Below are 20914 nucleotides of genomic sequence, written 5' to 3'. Positions count from 1 at the left end.
TGTAATGGATTAAGGTATTCCCTACTCTCAGGATATTAAAAAAAAACTCTGTTGTACTTGTCAAGTGCTGTATCTAACAGTCATAAAGATGAAGACACATAAGATGACCATCTAGTCAGTGAAAAAAGTGGATGGGTGGTCTGAATGGATGTTTGGGTGAATGGATATGTAGAACTTTACATAGATGTTCTAAAGAATTTTGTGGATATGGGTTGCAACAGGTTACGTAAAATTTATGGTACATCTTCCTGAAGATAAAAAAAAAACTAATAAAATGACTTGTCCTAGTTTAAAAAAAAAAACATGGAATGGAATTAAACTGAGCATTTAATTTGTTGAGCATTTCATTCCAAATTTACGACTAACAATGGCATTGGTGGTTTTCTCGTTACAAATCATAATTTTAAGTGTTAAATTTTAATTTTAATACAGCAAGGGAACATTCTTTTCATTTCCTTGTGAAGAGGAATACAAATATAATTTTCCATCCAGAAAATTTCAGAAAGAAAACTTGTTATTTTTTAAGGGCCCAAAAAATTACTTTACTCTGAGACTACAAATGCCATTGCATCAAGCGAGAGAATATTACTCCTCATTTATTCTCAAATGAATTAAATCTTGCTTTTACGATATAGTTGCTGTTACAGCTGATATTATATCTTTTTAAAAAATACTTTTGATGAACTGAATGTGGTGTATATTTGTAATTATTTCTGCCCTTTCTTTAAAGAGGTGTCATTGGCATGTTAATTACATGTATGTCATTGTAGTGCTCGTCAGCATGCAAGCTTAAACAAAAATGCTAATAATTTATTTTGCAGTGGTTGCACCTCAAATTCCTACATAATTTAGTGCAATTCTGTTCTGCTAGGAGCTATCAAAATTACAATTGGTCCTGTAGGACATAAGTGTAAAATATTTTACTTGATCAATACAAATTTTTTAAATCCGTTTTTATTGGTAAGAAGTTAAAAATTTTATACAATTTTCTTCAAGAAATGGAAATTAAATTCTGCCATTTGTTTTTGCTGTTGTCCTCTGTGAAAAACTGCAATTTCTGTTACTTTTCTTAGCCTCAGTCAGTAGAGACTCAGTAGAGTTGAGCTTCCATTTGTTGGCCTTCCCTGTGACACCAGCATGACAGAATTGCTAAACTGAAGTCTTGGGTAGTCCATTGTTGTAGCTCTATTATGTAGATTTTAGTAGTCAAAGTTTGTGAACTGTAGTTTTGTCTTGTAGTGGGAATCCATAAACTTGACATGTTTCGATTCATGTGAAAACATCAAGCAAGCTACAAAATTAAAGAAAAAACAGTGAAATTTGTGTTCTATGCTTGAGTAACTTTTCCAGAAAAAAAAAACATTGTGCAATTATGTCATAACGTTTTCTGTTATGCTGGCGTCCCAAACTTTGCTCCGCAATGAAGAAGATATCTTTAGTGTTTGTTGTGACCTTTTTAAAGGTCATCGTGTTAACAATGTATAAAGAAGACCTGAATATATATGGCTGAGTCCAGCAAAATGTACAGATCGATTTTAAGAAATACAGATATTAAAGAAGTTTTGGTGTAGTTATTTATTTCACCTTACCACTCATATATTTTTGTGAACCTGTTTTCATGACCTGTTTTTTTTTTTGGACTCACTCAAAAAGATCCAGTCAGCACATTCTTTTGTAACATTGAAGACATACATTTTCAGATTGCTTTTGTATTTGTGATTTCTACTATATTTGTCATTAACTTTGAGTCTTACTGAATATGCTTCATGTGTGAAAAATGCTAATAATTAATTTTGGGTCATAGACTTAATATTCAACCTTGTGTGTCAGTAGTTTGTGATTGTGGGAGAGTATGTGTTGTGTAAGTGACCTGAATGAAAGTTGCTTACCATATTTCTTGTTTACGAGAGTGCTTCTGTGTTTGTGTGATTCCGTAATGCAGGTTGTTCTTTCTTCTTAACAATTTGAGATTTTGAATGCAGCCAAACTATTTGTTAACTGAAGTGGAGTCATTGATGTAGGTAAATATACTTCATAATTACCTACTTTATGTTAGTTGTACTTGTAGCTAACTGTTCTTGTTACTTAAGTATTGATAGTGATAATTTTGCTGTAGCTTTCACTACCCATTTTTTTTTGCTTGACTTTTTCATTAATTTGCTAGTTGTTTGTTGCATTTAGTTCTCAGTTAATCTGCACCATATTCATTAGCTTAGTATCAATAAAAACGGATTAAAATTGCATTGTGTTCCTAGATGGCCTGACCTATCAGCCATCTTCTAGAATAAATTGTTTACCACATAGCTATTTACAATTAGATGTGGCCACTGAGTAAAATATGTCACCCCCTGTAAGTTAAGCTCGTAAAAAGAATACTTCAATTGTTACAGATGTAGAGTATATCCTTAGGTTTATTTACAATGCACCATCTATAGCCTCTATAATGCCAAATGAATGCACCTCATGTATTCACACATAATTATAGTTATACCTAAATGCTTTTATCTTTAGTCATTAGATTTAGTAATCTCGTAAAAAATTATGGGTCTATATAATCAGTAATCTTTCTGTCTTTGAAATATTTACATTTATGTGCCACTGAAAAACCCATCACAGCGTTGCAGGAATGAATGGACAACTTATGTGAAAAGGATAACGAGGTATTAAGGGAACAGTGTGAGGGAATGGAAAAGGGGAAGAGGATGGTGTGAAATATACTGTACCCTGGATAGTTCTTGAATATATCCAATCCATCCTTTTTTATTTTCACTTTTATGAGCCCCAAAAATTTACTATTTGGATGAAAATATCCCTTTATCGACCTGAAGCTTGTGGATTACAAATGTTTTGAAAGACGTAAACCTTTTTATGACTCAAAATTTTTCACAACCCTTCCAATAGTTTCGCCATATTTCTTGTTTGTATATCCTGTTTCTGAACGTGAATCACGGAATAGCTGTAAGTTTATTTCTGGTGAGATTTGCACTGAATCATGAATGAAAAAGACTAGGATGTTCCTCCGTTTTTATAGTTGACGTTTTAAAGAAATCGTTTTCATTTTATTTTATTTTTATTTACTTTTTTTAAACCCTTGACGACAATGGACCAGTTTTCCAATGGTACGAGAGAAAAATGTTTACATCTTCAGTCTCCTGCCGACATTCCCAGCAGGAGGAACGAAACGTTGAATTAAATATTAAGCATGCAGATGTACACCTGAAAATGGAATGTAATAGTGCAAGGTTTTTAAAAACAGATTTTGCTGCAATCTCTTTCATTCATGAGTTAATTCAATGAGTGGTCATCTCCCTACTAATTTGAATCCATTTCCAAGCAAGTGTTGTGCCTAATTATAACACAGTGATTCAAAACAAGTAGGTGCTTCAAGTGCTTCAAGTTTTTATGAATAACTGCTACAATTTCAAGCCTCACACTGTTAATATTACGTTATTTAAGAGAGAAAACAAGAACTGTTATCTATGTATTTCAAATTTTTTCTTCCAACGTAAACACCACAAAGAAATTCGTCAGAGCTACTTAGGGAATTGTAATCAGCTCATAAACAATTCGATAATAGGCAATTATGCAAAAATAATTTGAAAAATATACAACTGGAAAAGAAAAAAAACTGATATCCGGCAAGCAATCAAAATGAACATTGCAATAGCAGATAATGCTCACTCCATCATTTTTGTGTTAGGTAGTCTCCATTGTTTTTTAAATTTTTCGTGCAAGGGAAACAGCATATAATTAAATTTAATCATGTGATGTAATTAGAATATATAGTTACCAAAGTACTTGATGGTTCGGCCATGTTGGCTGGTGAGTGTTAGTTCCCCCTTAGCGGTTAGGCCCTGGCCAAAAGCTGCATTGGGAGTACCTATTTGGAGCCTATGTCAACTTTGGCACTTTGGTTTAATTGGCCAATGATAAAACAAGGGTACCCAAATTCACTTTCAGATGACGGAAAGTGTGGAACCCAGTGTTGCCAGATCACTCCTGTGTAGAATTTGTTGTTTTTTAATAAATACATTTTCACGTGATATCCATGTGATAAAAAATTTTAGGCTTTCCTAGTGAATGACATGATTTAAATCTTCTCGTATATGATGCGAGATTTGGAATTTTATGGTCAATATTTTTCTAAACATTGGCTATAAAAATCCTAACCTGGTGCCAAACCAAAGTAGGCTTAATTCATGCGATAATGTACTTATTATTTTTTTATCTTAGGTAATTTTTCATTGAAAAAATTATCAGCTTAGGGGAGGCATATTCTTGTCCTCAACTGTTACTGAATTCTGTTCTACCTACCTGGCCAAAAATGAAGTTTAAGTCGAATCCTTGATCCATCATCTAATGAAATGAATTATTTCTTTATTTTATCATGCTCATATTTGTATTCCATTCCATTATTATTATAGCATTATCATATTTCAATACCATGGGTCTATCTTACGCTTAATCTAGGAATTAATATGATAATATTGAAAATTATGAGAGACATAAAAGTCTTTTTTGGAGTAGTGATTATTCAGCATAATTATATGGCATTAGATTATAAACTTAAATATAGCCATCATAATTTGAAATTGATGCTACAAAAGGCAAATACTATTTTATAAAATACTGCCAATACCTGATTGGCTCAGTGTCTTGTGATATGTGAGCTATTAAACTGTGTAATTAATAAGTGATTGGGATAGCTAATGCTTTAAGATGGTCCTAATTATCCTCTGGCTCTTAAAAAGAATTCAGTTAATGTCTCTTAAAATGCTTGGCTGACATATACGGAGGTGAGTCATACTGATTTGGATGAAAATATGCTTTGAATGCAAGATAATGCAACCCTTTATTAGATTGCAGTTCACTATAAAATCTGCTCATTTTTTTGAACTATCCATTACAGTGAACTTTTGTTAAAGATATTATGTAGGCATTAGGCAGATGATATAAATTATGTTCGCTGAAGTTTTAAAAAATATAAGTATATTTTTATACCGCTCTAGATGTGATTTCAAACTTTTCACTTCAAAAGTGCATGGAGGATGGTATGTGTCTCTAGTGTCTGCCTGGATCAGTTATTTATTTTAAATTTGTGTCACAGGATTTGTTTTCATTGGAACACAAATATTCTAGATATATTATTAGTCTTTTATTATTTTACGAGAGCATTTTTGTTCATTCTGATTTGTGTGTTTTGACTATGACGCTGTCATTGTTAATATCATTTTAATGCACATCAACATCAGAATTTTTATATATTTGGTTTAAGCTTTTAATGTTATTGATTTAATTCCATCTCAAGAATTTATGCTCTTTTTGTACTACCAATTGTTGTCTTAGTTTTAGCTATGTGCACCAAACAGCTGTAGTTGAAATCAGATATGTTTTATGTGTGTATTTACTTGATTCCATTTGTTTCTGTTTTCAGCTTCAGATCCTTACATGAAAGAAGAAAGTACAGCTTTGAGCAGTGGAATAATTATTGGAATTGTTGTGGCAGCTCTTGTGATTGTTCTTATAATTATTGATATGTCTTGCTGTGTGGTGAACAGAGCTGGTGAGTTGAGACAGCAAAAGTCAGAGAAATATGCGCATGACTTGTATTATTTAAATCTATCCATCTCATTGTTTGTGTTTTTGCAGGTTTGCTCGCCATGATCTGCCTGAAAAATAAGAAAGAACCCAAAGAACAAGACATAAAAAATGAATGGTAAGAATATCCCTTTAGTTGCTCCAGTAAATATAAATGTTTTAACAAAAAACTAATCAAAATGTGTAATGGCCCTTGGATAAATGGTCCAGCTACTGTAAAATTAATTCTTACATTTTATTTTTTCCTGTTTCATGTCATGCCCATTAAAGGATTATAGCCCCAAGTAAATATAGTGAAATCTTATAGGTATGTGAGTGACTGTTTAGCTATAAAACATTCAGTGTCTTTAAGTTATTCTAGATAATTAATAAGTCTTTTCTCTAATTTGTCTGGTGATTCCCATTGTGTGGCATTGTATTAATCTTTGTAAGCCATAATCACATGCTCACCATGATTTTCCTAACAGATTGACTAGGGATTGCTATCATTGTATGGAAATTTCAATTACACCTTCTGAAAAATAATTAATCAAGAAGCTAAAGAATTCCTGTAAAGTGAGTTACACCAATTTGATGCTGGTAAAGCCCGTATTTTTAGTAAAAAAATGAGCCAATATATTGGGCAGAAAAGGTATGCATCTTATTGTTGAGGAAGAAAAGTTTAATTATTCACTCATTTAATATCTCCATTCATTTTTGTATTAAATGGCAATTGCCAAACCTTTCGACCTCCTCTGAAAGTATTGAAGAAAGTTGAGTCATCATGAACAAAGAGAGTGTGTAGGAGAGATTATTCAATGCTCAAACTTGGTTGATAGAGGAGTGAGACTGCATAGATACATTTGCCAACCTTGAACAGCTTGATCATAACTTTCATGGCATTTTAAGCTCATGAAATATGTATGCATTTTTTAATAATTGCCTCTTTTATTGAAGTCAGACATTTTGCGTGAGTGAGTGATGAAGGCAGGAGGAGGAAGAATTAAGGAGATTAGTCTGAGAAGTGAAGTATAGACCCTTTTAATAAATGTTTTCTAATAATAATAAGTTCTACAATGTGCAAAAATTCCATGGTGGAAAAATTGTCCTGAGATGGATTCGAACTCACATCTCACTAATGCGCACCATGTGTTCTATCACATGAACTTCCAAAACCTCATCCTACGGGGAGTTTTGTAAGTCTGCATAGGAAGAGCACCTATGTCTTTTAGTTTAAATGGTAGAACACAGGGTGAATTTAGGAGATTACGGTTCAAATCCTGGTTATAGCAAATGATTTTTTCCCATGAGAAATTTTCACTTATTACGTGCACTTATGGGTTACTCCATGAGGGTATGCTACTGGTTAGTCTACAGTTTTTTTCCTTGAATTATGATCTTTTAATAATTGCAATTCAACTGATAGCCAAGAAATAGTCTTTCCTTGCTGTATTACTTTCGGTAAATTACATTTGATAATACACATGTGTCTACTTTTTACTGGCTCTCATGGTGATACCTATTGTAGCATTGGAAAATCATTGCTCAATGCCAAAATTAATGTAACATTGACAAAAAACAGATGTAATGTTGGTTATCAATAAGAATGTTGATTGAAAGGAAACTTAAGTGAATCAACAAAGTACTAGTCGAGTTATTACATATGAATGATTTAATTCAAGTCAAATCACATTAGTTACACAAAAGTGATACTTCAGTCAGGAGAAAAAAAGTTTTTAACTAAAACCATAAAGGCTGAATTAGGTATTCATATTCTGTGGACCCTAATGCTACTTTTGTAAATGAATACATTGTACAAAGGCAAAATTTTTAAACACTTTGAAGCCCGTGGTATTTTCAAATGTGGGTTGTGTGTGAAACCTAGTGTTTTTGATAGTTGTTTCATAAAATCTAGTGCATTTTGGAGCTGTTAAATGGCAGCACCTTCCATAAAAGAAGATCAGATGGCTAAAGAAGATGATAGTTCAAGTCCGAGAAAAATGTACAGAATATTTTTCCACGGAATCAAATGCGACTGCCCGAGCCCTACTTTGGCTTGGGTTCCTGGCAGGAAATATTTATACATCTTGAGGTATACTCCGGCTTGGGCTTAGAAGTGTTAAATAACACATGACTGAAGCACATGTTTTCTCATTATGTACTCATTATTTCGTGACAGAAAATTTCATTCTATAATACTACTTAAATTGTTTAAGAGTTAATCTTTTATGGGAAAGTATCATGTACTATCATCTTTAAAGTTGAATGTTCTATGAAATATATTCTATAAAAAATATGGAAAACTGTGATAATTGCCTGGAAAGTTAGGTAATTTTAGTTTGATATGCTAGTATCCACTCCATAATCTAATGTGACAAGGGAAAAGAATTTTCATTCAGAAGTGACATTTTCACTTCATGAAAAATTGGTGCAGCATACTCTGTGGGAATTCTCTAGCATCTATGCACAAGCAAAGACTTGATAAAGGAAGGATCTGTATCCCTGCCCTGAGTAAAAAAACTAATCTTGAGAAATTCCTTGCATTCAATGGATACTAGTGATAATGACTATTAATTTTACTACTATCTAATCCCCAGCTTGAGTGTTTTATGCATGCAGTTCGACTGTGTGATTGCTTCTTCACCAAAGCTTTTGATTGTATCACTGTAAATACCCCATATTATGCATGATATTAATGGAATTGTGATTCTGGCTGTGTGCGATCTAAATATCCAACTGAATGAAAACTTTTATGATTCCACATAAACATCTCACAGATACAGTCATGTTTGCTGATCATATAAAATGCATATACACATTTAGCTAACTCCATGAAGTAGTGGAGTTGATCTGTGATTTGTTGGTCTTTTAAGACAGAAGGATTGTTTGCTGACCCAACTTTTCTTCTCATAAGTGGAAAATTTTGTATTCAAATTAGTATAGAAATGTTATTGGCCGTTATTGTATTTGATGGAATAACACCAGTGCATACAGAGAAAATCATTTGAGTAATTCAAGTATGTAATGTCAACTGAGAACAGTCAAAGTGTACTCTTTCCTAAAAAAAAACACAACATCAATGAATATATTCAGCTCAGCAAGAAACTATTGGCCAACCATATTATCTTAGGGCAAAATTAAAGACTCATAGAGAGTAAAGTACTTGTATTTCTTTGATGAACAGCTATCATCTTCCCTAAACCATCATATTTGGCCAGATGAGATAGAAAAGAATTTCAGATAAATATCTTTTGATACATGAGTTTTTGGTCTTTTACTTTGTCCATTCTTTCAACCCTCATCACCATTTATTCTTTTCCTTCATAACTATTGGAAATTTTCTTTATGCTAGGACTGCTGCCTGCATTTATTTTGAATCCTGCCACTGACAACAGCACCCTTGCTAACTCTTGATCTCTGGACCCTGATTATAATTTTTTCTTTCATGGAACAAACTTCAATCCCATTCTCATTGAACATATTTCCACTATTTACTTGTTCCAGCACTTGGATATCCATACTGATTTTCCTGCTTTTCATATTAAAAAATGGCTCATGGTGCCTCTTTTGTAGTTCACAGGAATCACAGAGACAGTGGTGCAGTGAGGGGGTTAGGGGGATAACCCCCCCTCCCCCCTGGAGCTCAGAGAAATTTTAAGTTAAATCCATTTTACTTAATTGCATTGATATTACTTACAGAATAGTGTAAGGATTTATAAAATATCCCTTAGAAAATCGTAAAACTCATTATTTATCCTATCATTTTTCTGGGGAGGGACCTTGCACCACCCACTTACCCAGCCATCCATACCATCAGACACCACAATGTTAGTTGCACCTATAACCCCTCCTAGCCTTAATTCCTAGCTGTGCCCCAGCACAAAGAGGCAAGACAGTGGTCTATCCATGCTCAGGGTAGGTTTAGGTTCTGGTCTTTGAAGGTATTTTTTTAAGGAATGTCAATAAATTCTTTTATTTTCTATACATTTTTGGTTGATGTTCCTTGAATTCAGTATTTATAAGACTTCATTTATATTTATTCAATGCAAGTCAATAAGCTGCTTTGACCTCGTTAGTAGATTTTCACATTCCCTGGCATTCTATTCCTTCATGTTAATTAACCTTACTAGAGTCAAGCGTGCTAGACATTTTGATTATGTTTTCTTGTCTTACATTTCACGTTTCAATGCAGCTGTAAAAGTTCTACGAGGGTTGTACCAAAAGTAAGGTTCCCATATTTTTTTAAAATAGAAAACTTCGTTAATGTTAATAATTTTCACATTACTGAAAAGCTTAAAATTTTCTTAAAGCTTTTGTATCCCTGAGTTGAAGAAGTCTCCTGCCAACCCGTTGAGGAAGCTGCTCTGCTCGGACTTCATCATCGCTCTTGAAGCATATGACACCTTAGTGTTTTGTTTCGGGGGTGTAATGGAACACTCATGTTTCATCTCCCGTGACGATAGAATCTAACAACTGCTTGTTGCCTCCCCCCTCACATTGTTGAAGAAATTTGCAAGCACAGTCAAGTCGTTGCTCCTTGTGTCCATCAGTCAGCATCCGGGGGACCCAGCAACTTCACATATTGCGATAACCCAACATTTCTGTTAAAGTTCTTTCAATTGTGCAACGGGAAGTTTCCACTCCATTCTTCATTGTGAACTTCCGTGCGACCCTCAGCAAAAGACCTACCTAAAAATGTCACCATTTGCAGGCGTGCTGAACGGATATGCACTTTTCACCATAAACTTCAGTTAGTTGCCGATGAATCTCCAATGGCAGTAACTTCCTTGCGTGGAAAAATGGGATCACTACTAGAACCTAACACTTTGCGGGAACGGGGATCAACCCTTCCATTGTTGATGGTTGCGAAGCCAATAATGAGCGACATAGTGAATTGCGGACAGGCGGACTCAAGAGTAGGGGAACCACTGCGCACGGCACTGTTGTGGGATTTAGCCTAGCACCTTCCCTCAACATTGTAGCTCATTGGGAACCTTACTTTTGGTACAACCCTCGTACTAAGCTACAGCACTTAAAATTACAATAAACACATTTTAGGCCACAAAATCAACGTTGAACAAGTAAAAAAAAATTATGCAAAATGAATTTCGAATAAAAAATATTTTGAATTTCAAATAATAGAAATGAAATTCCAGATTTGAGCAAAACTTCATGAATAATTCATGTGTTATTCTAGGGACTAATTATTCACGCATGCATAATTCCCAGTTTTACTGGTCACCTGACACTCTGTCTAATCAACTATCCTACCTGACCCAATCAAAACCTTTCATTCCTCTTGTATCTGATACTTTCTCTTAAATATTATGTCCAGGAGACTTTTAGATTGTTTCACCTTAGTAGTGGTCCAGAAGAATATTTAAATGCTGATTCTTTGTCAATGTAAGCAGTTTTACCTGAGAAAGGCAGAAGAGGAAAAGAAGATTTAATTACTAGCTCACGGCAAGGACATGAAGATATTTTTTAGTCTAACTCATAAGTCTGATTTCCTTTCCGATTATAAGCAGGAGAGTTCAAGTTAGAAAATAGATGGAGAGAATCTTCAACAGTATTCTTTCTCGAGCTACCTTTGGTGCTGTCTATTTCTTAATTTTTCCCAGCAGCTTTTTCATATCATTCAACTATCTTTTCTAAATTAAGTTCCCAATCCCATTTCTTGTAGTCAAGACTTCTATTTGAAGTGCAGAATATTTTGTAGTTAGTGTGATGGAGTTTCAGTGTATTTGTTAATAAGAAGTTTTGTTACAAGATTCTGTAATGACTTCAGGGTGAAATGAAAGAGTTGACAAATCATGGACACATTCATGCAGTCAACTGCTAACACCAGTGCCCTACACAGTTAAAACATAATATATACATGCCTTTTCCTGAGGCATGAATGAAATATAATCAATAAACGACCATAGGCCACATGTAAATGCATGGTTGTGTCAATAGAAGTTCAATGTGATCACTTAAAATATTTTAACTCTTGGTATGCACCTGTGTAGTCATTTCTTGTTTCTGTATGATATCCAGCTTTCTGCAATAAAGCCATTCTGTTAAGATGCATGTCAATCATATCTTTCAATTTTCATTGAATTGGAAATATCATGTTGGTGTAATGCATTTGCATCATAAAAGTAAATATTCTGAAGTAATTTTTTAAAAAGTCCTGTTGAACCCTCAGCTTTACCAGATGTCTCTTGTTGAATAAATCTCATTAGTAGGGTGTGTAAAGCCACAGTAATGCCCAAAAAAATAATTTAGCACTTTTTTGTTAAAAGTAGTGGTCAATATTTTACATGCTTTGTAGATCATGTCCTTTTGATCTATCTTTTTGGGATTTATGTGGAGTAATATTTATTATTTTTACATTTTCAAGTAGTAGAGAGCAGGAGCCGCTGAAGACCATCAACAGCAACAAATATAGTGTTCATGATGAAGAGATGCAAAGGACAGAAGCGCCCCTCATTCCAACAGAAAAGTAAGTTGTGTTCCATACTATTACATCATGCAATTATATTTGCAAATACGTACATATTTAAAAAAACAGGAGATTTGTTAAGGCCGTTTTACACTGTACACGGAATTGCGCAATCTGACATACGTGCGAAGGCGCAATAAAAATTGCGTCCTGTGAAGCGGTGAATTGCTAGAACACATGCGAGAATGCGTGGATGCGAGACGGCAAAATAGCCCCTGTTCTAATTTCGTTCATGCATTCACGCAATTCCACGCCATTTTAGAAATGAATGTAGCTCTAACCTGCGCAATTCCGTGTACCGTGTAAAACAGCCTTTACAGCAGGAGATTGTTCTAATCTACAGTTTGTGAATCTCTACATCTTAACCTACATCATTTACTTCATCTTTTTTTTTCTGAAACCCCAATTCCATGTATTCCTCTCTTCCTCCTCAGAGTCATTACATCTGCAGATAGGCGGATCTGGGGGGGGGGGGCACTTGCCCCCCCAGACCCTTAAAAAATATGCAAGATTTTTAATATGGTCCCATTATCATTGCGCTCGTTTTGTATTATGAGGTATCCTTGTGCCCTCCCCAGAAAAAAATCCTGGATACGGCCTTGCTTTGCTTGAGCCTTCACCCTCCCCCCCCCACAGGAAGAAATCCTGGATCTGCCCCTGCATCTGCATCTTTCTTGTGTTCAATGAGTCCTACATCATGAATCGTTACAATCAAGTTGATCTGAATCTCAAATCCAATTCACTATTTTGCATAATGGGTGAACCATGGGTGAATTTTTATCTCTAATCCTTGAATTTGATCAAACTTAAAATCTTTTACTATGTAAGGTTAGACCAAATCTTTGACTCCTGTCTTTCGAAAACACTCTGGACTCCCTGAATGCATGCATCCATACATTGCGTATGTATTATACGTGCTGCATACTTTCAGGATGATAATACCTTATGAATGAACCTTTTGACCGAAGACAGTGGACTTCCACAGTTCCATAGGCCATGACAGGCCTGAAATTTGATTTTTCCTGTACATGAAGAATTTACATCCCTTTCGGCAAAATAATCATTCAGACCACTGTGTATTAAGTTGAATATTTTTGCTCATGCTGGACAGACTTTCAAATTTTTGCTGTGTCTAGTTCTAGCGGCTACTATGAATTGGAAAACCCTCATGGAAATTTTTGGGGAATAACCTTAGACCAGTCAGCAGTGAGCCTTCATGGAGTAACCCAAAAATACACTAAAACATGATACAATTTTCTTTTCGTTAAAAATTGTTTTACCTTCACTAAGGGCTTTTAGGGCTTAAATTAGGATACTGTAAGACCTCGTAGTGGGTGGTGGGCTTCTCATAGAAGGGAAGGGAACGTTATATCATAGCACCAATTGCTTTACATATCACTATATTCGTATCAAACACAATACATGTTGATTGTCAATAGGTTGGACATTCACTGATCCCTTTCATGGCATCGTACCCCTTCTCTCCCTTACAGTCTGCGAGAAATCTTTCTCCCCATTGGCTTGCATGACCTCGTGTGCTCGCATCCAAAGTACTTTTCTGCTTACTTATACATGCATGCCAAAGTACTTTTGGGCATGCGAGCACTTAAGGTGGCCTGCAGGAAGTACTGTGTGTGTGGGGAGGTTTAGGTTTGCTTAGTGTGTTGGATAAGGAGTAATGGTGTGACAGAAGGAACATGTCGGCCACCTCTTACAGTACTCAAATTTATTTTGCCTTAGTGTAATTTTTGTCCATGAAGTAACTTGCTAGTTGTTTATAAAAGTAATTTTAAAATTCATCTTCAATTCATAGTGGTTTTTACTGAGGTAATCAATAAGAATGGACCTGTTTCAAAAGTCTTTAAAACAATTCTGTATTCAATCTCTATCTTAGCACTTGGCTGTATGTTGTTTCAACTTCTATATTTCCTAGGTTACTCCTTTATTTATCTCAGCTTTTGAATTATTTTGCATTTATGCATTGGTGTTGCATAGGTTGACATCATAATGGAATTAATTCTTTTTAAAAGAACCAAAATTATCGCATGAATTCATAAGATGGTAGGGAAGCTAATAAGTTCTTTGTAATACAAGCTTTTTAATTAAAGCAGAAATTTTTTTATTGAGAAATAAGTATGAGAGGGGTAAACATATGCAATATGGAGAGTGTATTGGGTAATTCTTAATCAAAGGTGTGATGAAAAGTAAAACAAACAATATCATTTACATTTATGTAAAACGATCATAGGAGCACCTCTGAAATATCTTTGCTTTGGGTGTAACTCCGTAAAACCATGAACTTATATATTGAGGCCTGAAACACATAACAGCTAACACATTTACCTGCTCAGCAACAGGTACTTTCGCATACTTCCATTTCACAAAGATAATTCCTAGTGTCAGAAGAGGCTTCCCAACAGATTTATTCATTCAGTCCAACAAGCCTAATATTTCACCACTTCTCTATTCTTTTTAGTACCACTAAATTAATAATTTGATAGCATATAGAAACATTTGACTGATATCATTTCAAAATTCTTTTGCCTTTCAGTGTGAAGAGGGATACAGCCGTAGATTTTGACTTCAAGAATGCCACTTCAAGGACAACTTTTGTCAAAAATTCAGCTGTGTGAATTCAAAAACTAAAGTGAATCTGTGAAAAGTGCCAGAGATGTTTTCCCTTCTAAAGACTGCAAAGCTTTCTCGAAAGGTTAACACTTCCAGGTTTTCACTGAAAACCTTGGTGAGCAATTCAGGAAGAAGATTTAAACTAATTAAGCTATGTTTTGCTTTTGGTGGCATAATCCAAGACTTGACATGCATAATGTGTGTACAGAAGTCAGCATTCCAGCAGCTTGATTTTTTAAAAAAGTTGCAGATATGGATTCTAGGAAAGAAGCCTGGTTTGTAGTTGTAACCAAAGATGCGAGGGCGTCTACTGAAGTAGAGTGAGAAATGCTTGAATTGGATGCCTCATACATATATTATGCAAAAACTGTTGAATTGGAAAAAATCAGCAGTGCATTCATTATGTTGTGATTTATTGAAGTATTATATAAGGTAATTGTTAGACGTAGGAATATTATTGTATTATAATTGTGAAATCAAAGGTCATACTCATGTAGTTCTTGAACAAAGGAGAAGGGAATGGCTTTACCATGGTTAGTATTCATGCCCAATTACAAGAAGCCTCTCTAATAGTTTCTCACATTCTCAAGGGAGTCGAGTTTTTGAATTCTGGAGGAGAATCGACAACTCCAGATAATAAGTTATGTATTTAGATACCTAATCTTTCATAAAAAAAATCAGCCAATTTGTTCTCTGCTAATGAATATACTTTTCTTCTCTTAAGGTTCACTGTTAGGAAACATCTTCTCAATGCAAAAGTGTAAGAAACTTTACAAATATTCTTCCATCCTAAATCCCATTCATGAAACTTAACAATAAGCCCTTCTCAAGTTAATCATGTGATTTCTTCCACAAATATATATGTAAGTAAACTCAATCCAGAGGGATGTGCAAAGTAATACAAATTGCATATGCTAACTTTACATTAAAAAGCTATGTGTACGCCACCATTAACAAGAAGCCAACAAAAGCAGCCAAACAGTGCATGCCGAATACATATTGAGGCAATACTGTTTGATATTCTAGTCTTCACATCTCAAGAGTCAAAAAAAATGTTGCTCATTTAAGCAGTTAGGTTACGTTAATTTACAATTTATAATGACTGCACTTAAACCCTTAGAGCCAATCAAAATAACTTATTCAGTATCCAAAGCACAGTCACAATGACTTTCACTATCAACAGACTTAATTCCCGAATTTTGTAGTATGTCCGGAATGGGTGTATGTATATATACCTACGCCAAATTACCAATGAGTATCTTTCACAGTTAATCTTCAGTCAAATATGTTGATCTTTCATCGAATGTTGCTCTGACCTCATATAGAGAAAATTGATAAGAGGGAGGAAACAAATTAATATGTAGTTGATACAAAATTTAACCAACAAATTCATCATTTGAATGATTGAAATTTTCAAAGTTCAGCACACATTTTGCTACTGATACTAAAAAATACTGTTTTTCTCTCTTTGGTATCACACATAATTTGGTAACACTCTTTTTGTATGAATGCATGTATGTATAGGTTAAATTTAATGCAAATCTTTAACTCCAAAGCAATTTTTTTATATTATTTTGAAGTATAAACAAGTACATAAGTGTGGTTTAAAAAGTTGTAGATAGTATTTTATAGCCTTGAACATTTGTGTATGGAAAAAATGTTCAGATCAAAACCAAAATTTAAAGGCATTTACAATAGTTTTATTTTCCTATCGATACTGTTTGCTATTTCTGATTAATATGAGATCCTGATAGTGCAGAGGAAAAATATTACCCCTCCAAAGTCAATCTTCTAAATGATGGGGCCAACATATGTACCCTATTTGAGTGAGTGAAATCATAACCCATATGTTTCTTTCAGTTAAGTTAAATTCAAATAAGTGGGCAACGAAAGTAAAAGTGTGATGACAATAAAGGCAGTTTATCCTGAAATGAAGTTTCACATTGGCGCTAGTAGTTTAACTTCTTTGGTATTGGCTGAGAAAGAGCTTTTTGTCTTGAAGAAAATTGTCAGATCCTTTAGAATTCTCTCAAACCATTTAATATATGTGACTCCTATAACATTAAAATCTATTCAAAGTTTATTTTTCTTTCGCGAAATTGAATGCAACTTTCATTTGAGAAAATGAAAACATTTGGAATGAGCACTCTCCAATTTTTTGGCATTGTTTTCATAATTATGGATTACATGACAGATATTTTAAATGAACCACAAAGATTTAAAAATTTTCTTTATGCTTGCTTGTGTGAATGCCAAATGATTGGTTTCTGCTTACATTGATCATGGTGGTTTCAAAATAGATTTGTGCCAAGTGAAGACAAATGAGTTGCATCGAACAAAAATGACTGGGAATTACAAATATTAATCCATTTATGAATCTCTGAACAATTTTGTTTTCATAAATGTGTCACATGAATGTAGGTACTTAAGACAGTTGTACATGAACAAGCTTTTATTGTTGAAAGATGTTATGTCATTTTAGGTGTGTTAGATTTGGATGTTAATTTTTTAGAGGAAAGCAGGGAATTATGGTACTTAAATTGTAATTCATACCATGCTTATTTTTAGTGAGATAAGTTTAGAGATCCTTATTCATGTATAGAAGCCTCTCTCTTCTAATTTTCGGACAATTATTAGATTTGTTAAGAAGGATTAGATTTATTTCTTTCATTTCTCAAGGGAACATTGGTAGGAGAAAATAAAAAATATGATATTAAAAGTCTTCAGATACGGCTTTGCGTGTTTAGCCATTACACGGTATTTTCAATGCTAGAAGTTTGTGTACTTAGAGGATATAAAAATACCATACTACGCTTAGAGAGGGCTTTGACTAAAATCTTGTGTAAACTCCAGCGTATATTTGCCATACCACGTGGTAATGGTGCTAAAATTATGGGATGGAAATTAGCTAATTGCTTTGGAGAAACTTAAATATACATGAAAAATAAATTTTTTCATCTGCATGGAGCTCACTCCTGGGCCCTACTTGTTAAGGTTTTATATCCTGATCAGACAAAGACACTCTGCTTAAAAAGTATTTTGTACAAAAATTCAACTCTCTATTCAAATGTTTTTATAACTATAGCTAATGGCAATTTCTAAGATTATTGAGCAAGGTAGTTCTTTAGAAAACAACTTTAGTGTAAAACATGAATGAATTTTGTAAGTAAAATGTGACTCGTGTTAGAATAATTCTTTTTTAATTTGCTGTTAAAATTGACTACGATACATATAATTCCATTGTCATCTCAAGTTTAATTGCCCCTTCTCTTAGACATGTGAATATGCTGATGTGAGAAATATGAGTATGGCTTCAGAGAATTATGTATCTACTTTTTCAGACAACTGATAGAAAAACGGATATTACTGTTTTGGTCACTTTCTCCACGAGCCTTTAGTAGCCTTTTTTGGGTTCCAATGGGTGAAAATGCCAAAATCTAGTCCACAGTCATAGTTTCTGCTTGGGCTGAGGAGATCAGTTGCATTTTACATACTTATAATCAAATAATTGCATGGGAAAAATTAAAAATTTGACAAATATGTTAATGTGAATATTTGTTAGACATTTCGGTTTATATTTCTTTAATTAAGGTTTTGTCAATAATTTTAATAAAAGGTGCCACCAACAATTAAGGCTCAGGGAATTTTTCCAGTTTAAGTTTAACACATAGGTACGTTCTTGTAAAAAAATCCATCATTACCTTTACAGATAATATCCCAGCCATATCTAATTGGCTACAAAAGTTAATATTAATGAATGATCCTGGAAAAATTTGTAAGAAACAGCACACATGTCTAACAACCAACGATTTCTTTTAGAGGAAGATGCCATTTCAAAAGTTCGTAAAAATATTTTCATGGGATTTATAATTCAATACTTACTTAATGATTAATATAACAAGCATGAGAAATAATTGTTGGTTGGCACCAATTCCAGGTTATTGTCAAAAACTTATGTGGTGGGTAATTGTGAATTATTCACTGGTCTAGATAGAGGGAGTTTATCATTGGAATCGTTAATCAATGGCTAATGTATTTGTGATTATGGAATATTTGAAAGACGGTTAGGGGAGGAATTAGCAGTATATTTTTAAGTAAATATGTAGTAATGTTTCATGCTCAGAGATGAAAATTAACCTCTTGAAATTAATTCAGTGTATGATTTTTTCCCATGAGATTAACCGCTTTTCAAGTGATTCGGGGATAAATGGGAACATGGGTTGCCAGTGAAAAATTTCACACACTATATGTGCTTAATTTGGGCCCTCTTCAAAAGTGATAAATTTTATTGTTTACCATAGTTTTTTAGTTCTCTTTAATTTTATGCTTGACTGTCTGTAATGTGCTTTGTGATTTTAAATTTTAGTCAGAGTGTACCTTTACCTGTTAACTGTGTTTTTATGTGAGCATTAAGGGCAAAGCATTGTAATTCCCTAAGTTGCAACAAATATAATATTTTGTACAAGTGAATCCATATTTTATTTTCCTTATAATCAGAGTTGATTGATTTAAATCACTTTGATTTAAATCACTATTTAAATCACTTGATTTTTATTTTAAAAATCAGGTGATTTAAATCATAATGTGATCTATATGTTTGATTTTTAAAGAGTCAAGAAAAGGAAGCTGTAAGTGTATGTATACCTAATTTTGATTTTTATTTCTTAATTAATACAATGAATCGACAGTCATCAGCACAATGGTGGCTCTTAAATAGAAATTATACTGTAGGAATACTTTTGGCTTTGGCTAGAATACTAGTGTATCCATTGAAAAAAAATTGTTTTCTGATGACTTCTAAGCGTAGGTACCATACAAAGTTGCAATTACAGAATTTTTATAAACTTTGTATGCTTTAGAACCGCATAATATAGCACATTGGATACTTCCAATGGCAATTTTATATTATGCTGGTGTAATTTTTAATTTGATACCATTGGCATTTCCATAGTTCTCTCCCCTGATTGACTAAATGTTGTATTAAGTTTAGAGTATGTTGCCTCTTATTTTTTCTGCAAACGATCATTCTCCAATATGCTGCCCAAATAGTTAGTTTTGCAAATAACTGATTTTTTGATGAATGGAGAATCATAAAAATCTCATTTAAATCAATAAAATCCGATTTAAATCAAAAAAATTAACAAAAATGATTTTTTTGAAAAAAATCATTATTTATATCAACCCTGCTTATAATGCATGAAGAGGTATCTTCGTCAAAATACAATAAAATGCATTTATCAGGTTCGCTACCTCGAATGAGACAAGATGAAGATTCTTTGTAGCGAAGGAAAATAAAATCAGCTCTCCTATTGAAATGCGATTCAAAATGAAATTTTCAGAGATACATGGGGTTTTTTCCTCAGTCGACCATAATTTTGGTGAGAAAGTACTATCAAAACATTTATGCTACTCAAAAATCGACAATCCTGAAATATAACATCATTCGCATTTATGGAGACCCTTCTATTCCGATACTAGACTCAAGAAAGAGTGCGTAAGGGCAAAGGCATAGCAAGGGGGAGGTCTGAGGAGGTCCGGACCCCCCCACCCCTCCCCCCCAAAATATAAAAACACAATTACTTTCCTTCATAAAATAAAACAAAATATTGAAAAATCATGAATTTGCAAAATATTTCTTTGAGAAATGATTTTCTTTTTTCAATAATGAAAATTGTCAAAATTAGTTCAAAACTCACTACTTACGTTAGTACCCTGTTTTTCAAAAATTTCCTTCCCTGGTTTTGGACCCCTGAACGTAATTCCTGGCTACCCCACTGCATAAGGGGCTATATCGCCATTATACTGCAGTATTGTTGTGCTACAGGTTGCATAAATCTAGGGTTTTTACAGGTTCTTTCTACCGATATTATCTTGACAATAAATAAAAAGAAAATGACAAAAGATTCAACAGAAATACACCTCACTGATAACACCTTACACCATTAGCATGGATGCTCCCCAATCATTTATCTAAACCTATCGTCACGAGGAAATTGCTGCCATGCCACCTGAGGGCAGCTTAAGATATATTGCGAGGGACATACTCTGTTGCATTGGCACAGCCGACCTACTGTCTGCTGGGGTGATCGGCACCTACTATCAGGGTATAAAAACTCCACGAATCCCTTGATTAGTACCACTCAATCAGGGCCTTAGATTCAACCAGATCGATTCGCCTGTGTCCATTACTCAGTGCAGACCGACGACCGACTGGTAAGACCA

At 33.9% G+C, this 20914-nt stretch overlaps 1 protein-coding gene across 1 annotated transcript in view; it reads left to right on the top strand.

Moving 5' to 3' along the window:
* LOC124153181 (fasciclin-2) overlaps window positions 1-19162 on the top strand; it is a 60940-nt gene extending 41778 nt beyond the window's left edge. Inside the window, exons 13-16 of the mRNA XM_046526283.1 lie at window positions 5435-5563; window positions 5650-5716; window positions 11963-12064; window positions 14616-19162. Of these exons, the coding sequence (XP_046382239.1) occupies window positions 5435-5563; window positions 5650-5716; window positions 11963-12064; window positions 14616-14697 (380 nt within the window). The 3' untranslated portion in view covers window positions 14698-19162. The remainder of the gene's footprint in view (window positions 1-5434; window positions 5564-5649; window positions 5717-11962; window positions 12065-14615) is intronic.
* Window positions 19163-20914: the final 1752 nt, after the last annotated feature.

Source organism: Ischnura elegans, chromosome 2, assembly GCF_921293095.1.
Source record: "Ischnura elegans chromosome 2, ioIscEleg1.1, whole genome shotgun sequence".
Classification (NCBI taxonomy): Eukaryota; Metazoa; Arthropoda; class Insecta; order Odonata; family Coenagrionidae; genus Ischnura; species Ischnura elegans.
The sequence above is the reverse complement of the archived record's forward strand: the minus strand, read 5'-3'. Positions and strand labels throughout refer to the sequence as shown.